The sequence below is a fragment of the Mus pahari genome, chromosome 16 (assembly GCF_900095145.1).
Source record: "Mus pahari chromosome 16, PAHARI_EIJ_v1.1, whole genome shotgun sequence".
Taxonomy (NCBI): domain Eukaryota; kingdom Metazoa; phylum Chordata; class Mammalia; order Rodentia; family Muridae; genus Mus; species Mus pahari.
The window spans coordinates 58,443,561-58,449,568 of record NC_034605.1 but is presented as its reverse complement, the minus strand read 5'-3'; the positions used below and the strand labels follow the sequence as shown (position 1 = coordinate 58,449,568).

The 6,008-nt window shown below is 51.3% G+C and overlaps 1 protein-coding gene across 1 annotated transcript in view; it reads right to left on the bottom strand.

Annotated features, from left to right (window-relative positions):
• The window catches only part of Txndc15 (thioredoxin domain containing 15), a 13,553-nt gene extending 8,845 nt beyond the window's left edge, over window positions 1-4,708 (bottom strand). Inside the window, exons 1-2 of the mRNA XM_021215638.1 lie at window positions 4,519-4,708; window positions 976-1,436 (exon numbers count right to left, since the gene is read on the bottom strand). Coding sequence (XP_021071297.1) covers window positions 976-1,436; window positions 4,519-4,585 — 528 coding nt within the window. The 5' untranslated portion in view covers window positions 4,586-4,708. The remainder of the gene's footprint in view (window positions 1-975; window positions 1,437-4,518) is intronic.
• Window positions 4,709-6,008: the final 1,300 nt, after the last annotated feature.

The following is a 6,008-nucleotide window of genomic DNA, read 5'->3' as shown; positions in this document are numbered from 1 at the left end:
CTTTGTAGACCAGGCTGGCCTCGAACTCAGAAATCCACCTGCCTCTGCCTCCCGAGTGCTGGGATTAAAGGCGTGCGCCACCACGCCCGGCTCATTCAGACTTTTTAAAAAACATTTATTTTTTGGTGGTGCTGGGAATTGGACCAAGGCCTTACACAAGCTAAGCAAGTGCTCTATCCCCAAGCTAATCTCAGCTCTAGAGACGGGACCTGCTGGGAATCTGATCACAAGCGCCCGGGTGTCCAGGAGAACGCTTTCCATGGCCTTGGTAGTGGGAGTGTTCTAAGAACGACTGGCTTTTGGTCACCTAGACATCATCTTTTCTTTTAAGACAGCAGGGTTACAATACAAATCCCCCACACCTCATAATATTAAGCGTGGTAGTGCAGACCTAAGACCCCAGCACTCCAGAGGCTGAGACAGAAGAATCAACATTTTAAGTCATAGGGTGGGCTGGAGAGATGGCTCAGCAGTTCAGAGCACTGGCTGCTCTTCCAGAAGTTCTGAGTTCAAATCCCAGCAACCACATGGTAGCTCACAACCATCTGTAATGGGATCTGACACCCTCTTCTGGTGTGTGTGAAGACAGCTATAGTATACTTATATAAATGAATAAATAAATAAATAATAAATCTTAAAAAAAATAAAAATAAAGTCATAGGTCATCTTTTGCTACACAGCAATTGAAGGCCAACCTAGGATACATGAGACCTGTCCAGAGTAGCAGTCAGCTGCGCTGTGGCAGTCATTCGACACCATCCTCAAGTAACAGGGAAGAGGCTGAGCAGAAAGGATGCTGAGGCAGCATGCTCTGGTCACGCCCACCTGAGCCCAGGGGTTGGAGACCAACCTGGACAATATCCATCCAAAAGCTGATGAGTATTAGATCATAAGGTGAGCTTGAAAAGAAAGACGGAGACATGGAGACAGATGTAGACACACAGAGACAGACAGACATTACCGCGTGCTTCCTACCTGGGACATATTTAAAATCTTCAGAGTGAAGTTTTCTAGCCCGGTCACATTCCTCTCCTCGCAGTTCACCTTGGGGGACTTGAGGCTGTCGGTGCTGTTGGCATCCTCGGTGGCTCCGGGCTCAACCTCAGCCACTCCAGGCTCAGCATAGTACCCCTCTTCCAGATCCTGGAAGCCACCTGCACCCTGCAGCCCGCCGCAGTGCGGGGCCTCCTCTCCCTGTGCACTGCAGGTGCCATCGTGAGCCCCGGAGCTCTGTTGGTCCTCAGCTGCCCCTGGGATCACTGACAGCACCACCATGGGATCTCCGCGCGGACCCAGAGAGGCCTCCGTGGGTTCTGCCACTTTTGCCTGGTCCCAATGGCCCTGAGCAGCCTCCTCTTCATGCAGGTACACAGCTCCTTCCTGCAGAGCCGGGACAGGCCTCTCCTCCTGCCACATGTGACCACTGTCCTCGGCAACTAAAGCAGGGCAGCATACTGTCATATCTGACTTGAAAGCAAATGAACCCCAAAAACTTACAATTATCTTCCCAAATGAGACTCACCCGGATGGAGAAAAAAGTTTCCATTTTACTATAAGAGAGCCACTACCATCTCCAGTTCTGGAGACCACAAGCAAAGATGCTGTATAAAAAGATGCCAGGAGCCGAGCAGTGATGGCACATGCCTTTAATCCCAGCACTTGGGAGGCAGAGGCAGGTGGATTTCTGGTCTACAGAGTGAGTTCCAGGACAGCGAGGGCTACACAGAGAAACCCTGTCTCAAAAAACCAAAAAAAAAAAAAAAAAAAGGAAAAGATAACAAAGACACTGAGAATGTAATAATGGTGGTGACCTATGTAGTAGAACCAATTTCTGCTTACCCCCAGCTTACAAATGACTGAGACTCTGACTATGGTTATTTTATTTGGCTTTGACAATGACTGGGGGGAGGCAGAGTAAACCCTAATCTACTCCTCTAACTCACCTGGCTCTCTCCCCGGCGGTGCACCCCAGATACTTAAGTCTCCTGGGAACCCGCTCTTAGTCCATCTCCCTTCAGACCTGGTCAGACCTGATCTTGCTTCTCCCCAGTTTAAAACTCTTTGAGGGCTGGTGAGATGGCTCAGTGAATAAGAGCACCGACTGCTCTTCCGAAGGTCCAGAGTTCAAATCCCAGCAACCACATGGTGGCTCACAACCATCTGTAACGAGATCTGATGCCCTCTTCTGGAATGCCTGAAGACAGCTACAGTGTACATATAATAAATAAATAAATCTAAAAAAAAAAAAAACCCTCTTTGAGTGGCATCCCCTGCCCTATGTAACTGTCTGGTGCCTGATCACTCCCACTGTCCCCCATCCTGCCTTGGACGGTTCCTGAGAATGGTTCCTCGGCGCCACCTCTTCATCCCCAGGCAAATCCAGGATCACTTCCATATGGACATCCACCCTACCCTTTACAGCAGGGTCAGCAGTCTCCAGACGCACCCAACGATGTGCTAGGCTTACCTTGATGTATTCCTCCCTTATAATTCACTTAATAATTTGTATCCATTTGATAGCTGCCGTGCCCTCCAGTTAGGATGGCAGGCCCTCCACTTTGTCTAACCCTCCCATGCACACTGGGGCCCAGCAGTGCAGTGCACAGAATTCATGGACAGACTCAGTGAGCTGAGCGTAGTAGATCACTCCTATAATCCCAGTTACAGGGAACCTGAGGCAGGGGGATTTCTGTGACTTCAAACTAGAATGGGCTACATTGTGACGCATGCCAAAAAAAAAGTAACAAACTAGCAATCCGCTGACTGACTCCCTAGTAAAGAGGACTACGGGATCTTGGAACACAAGGCCAGTTCACTGTCATTCCTAGGTCCCTGGGCAGCACTCCTAAAACCAGATGCTAGTCCGTCAACAGTATCTGCTGGGGGGGGGGGGAAGCCTTGTATTTTCAGCCCCTCAGAGGAGGAGCCAGCTGGTGAAGGTTCCTTTATGCCCAGGCTATAGCCTAGCCATGTGATCAATACCCTAGTCAATTGGTGGCATCTTCAGGGTCTGCATGAATGTGTGAACAAATGTATCATGCATTTTCCGAGTTCACAATGACTACCAACTCTGGGAAACCTGAGTATTTATGAGGATCTATTAATGTATGCATTGACTGTAGAGAAACTAAAAACCTAATATTGTTTTGTTTCTTTTGTCTGCTACAGGCTTTGAATTCCCCATCCTTCTGCCTCCACACAGGCTGGGGTGGAATCACAGGCCTGTGCCACCACATCCAGTGGAGGCTGCTGAACCCGTCTAGAACCTTCAGACAGCTAGCACAGGCCAAAGGGAGCAGTTCCCAGCCTTGCTGCTTTCTGGTCAGGACCACCACAGGCCTGTAACAAACCCTGATGGAGGGGGCTGGGACACTCCGACCCCATTTTCTGCTTGTTGTTCTAGTGACTTCTCTTTGAGAAAGAAGTCTAGAGAGCCCACTATTCCATGCATCTTCATTTTTAAGGCTAGTGATTAAAGAGAATGAAAATTCCAATTTGGGGTGGTGAGATCTGACAGGCACTGGCTCCCACTTCAGGCCCCCATCTCTGGCGGCAGAGCATTGAAAGAGGATTTAGGTTCTGCGTCTCAGTTCCAGGTTGGGCGTCCCTAAGTGGAAACAGTGAGGTCTGTAATCACAGCCCTAGACAGGCTGGAGGATCACCAAGCGGGGCCAGTCTGGGCTGTCTCAAAACAAACGACAATAGCAACAAAAAATGTTTGGTGTAAACCAGGCAGTGGTGGGATTTAATCCCAGCACTCGGGAGGCAGAGGCAAGCAGATCTCTTGAGTTAGAGGCTAGCCTGGCCTACAGAGTAAGTTCTAGGACAGCCAGGCTCCAGATTTAAACACTGTCTCAAAAAAGAGACTATAAATAAATAAATAAATAAATCCAAAAGAAAAGGAAAGAAAGAAATGGACTTTTAATAGGAGTGGATAAAAGAGCCATGAACTAAGAAATCCTCTCGCTTTGCTCCCCACTCTAGCACAGAGTGGCTCCTTTCCCCCACTTAAAGGGATCCCCACATAAACACGGGCCCCCAGTAATCTGATGTTGGTTTTCTGGTGTCTCCTTCATACAGATCCCAACTGAGCAAGAGTGGCCCAGCAAGATCAACTCCAGCGTCAACTTTGACGTCGGAGAGACCTCAGGCTCTGATATTTACTACAAAGTGCGAACAGGCAAATAGCTTATTCCCTCCGAGCCTCCTCCTCCTCGTCCCCAGCCTGTGAAAAGGAGGTATTCAGGGAGGCTGTCTCCCGCGGCAGCTGGAAGGACTGAAGGAGATCAGAGCTCTGGGATTCTAATCAGGACACAACGAAAGTCAGGTGTCTGCGGATGATGGCTGATCGGAAAGTGCGCATCGCAAAGGGTATCGGGCCAGGCGCGCCGAGGGGCCTGGGCAGGTTCGGCCTCCACCGCCCAGCACCCCCACCGCCACGCCCCGTCCCGCACCGCCCGCGGGTGGCAGCGCGTCGCCCCCACGCAGCCGCCTTCGCCCGACCCCGTCCGCACTCACCCTCCAGGCCGCGGGCCGGAAGGCCCAGCACCCACAGCAGGACTTGCCACCAGCAGAGGAGTTGCATGGCGCGGGACGGGGAGCCGCGGCGACAGCCACCGCGGTGGAAGACGACCGGCGCGCACCGCAACCGCAGTCGCGCCCCCCGCCCCAGCGAGGCTAGGGGGAGGAGCGCCCAGAGCGCAGGCGTGGCCGCGGGCCGCCATCTTGACTCCGGGCGGACGCCGCAGCCGCCATCTTGGAGTCGGGCGGTCGGCCTCCTGCCAGGCCTGTGCGACCTGTAACTGGAAGCCGCTTTGGGGAAACAAGTGTCAAAGCAGGATTCTAGCAGCCCTTCCCGTGACAACTCCTCGCTGCTTGCGGCACATACTGCACCTGTGTCCGGAGTTAATACCTTTCATTTCAAGAGACAAAAAGGCCGAGAAACAGCCGGGCGTGGTGGCGCAAGCCTTTAATCCCAGCACTTGGGAGGCAGAGGCAGGCGAATTTCTGAGTTCGAGGCCAGCCTGGTCTACAAAGTGAGTTCCAGGACAGCCAGGGGTTTTAAAAGAAACCCTTGCTCGAAAAACCAAAAAAAAAAAAAAAAGGCCGAGAAACTTGTGCACAATGGAGGAGGGACAGAACCTTGGGAGATCACAGATAGTGTGATGTATTACTTCAGCATGTTGCACTAGCTTGTGTTGCCAGACAGAGGATAGAGCCAGTTAAAGTTGAATTTCACATAACTGCTGTGTGTGTGTGTATAACAGTCCATCCTATCTGGCAAATAAGGTTTAATTGGTTGGTTGGTTTTAACACTGGGGTTCATAAGATAATACTAAGAGTCTGACACTTTAGTGGGGGCTGGAGAGATGGCTCAGCGGTTAAGAGTACTGACTGCTCTTGCAGAGGTCCTGAGTTCAACTCCCAGCAAGCACATGGTGGCTCACAGCCATCTGTGATGGGATCTGATGCCCTCTTCTGACAGGAGAATTACTGTGGGTTCCAAGCTAGTCTGGTCTACATGATGAATTCCAGAACTAGCCTGAGCTTCAGAGTGAGACCTTGAGGTGGGGGAGAGGAGGGAAAAGGAAGGAGAAGAGAGAGGAGGGGAAGGGAGTAGAAGAGATGAGAGCAGAAGGGGAGAGAGGAGAGGGAAAGATAACTTTGAGATTAAGAGCACATACTGCTCTCGCAGAAGGCCAAGGGTTATGAGCCAAAGGTCTTGGCACACTGAAGACGCTGTAATACTTAGTAGCTGGGTGCTAGCCCGCCCACTGTCACTCAAACTCCAGAGCAGTGTGCCTCTGACCTGAGCAGTGTGCCTCTGACCTGAGTACTTAAGAGCTGCAAGTGTCTGGCATTTAAAGCTTGGAGCCTGAGTCTGGAGGAGTGGCTCCCTCATTAAGAGTGCAGGACCAGGGTTTGATCTCCAGCACCCACATGGCAACTCACAGCCTTCTTCAGCTCCAGCTCCTGGGATCCAGTACCGGCTCCATCACATATAATAA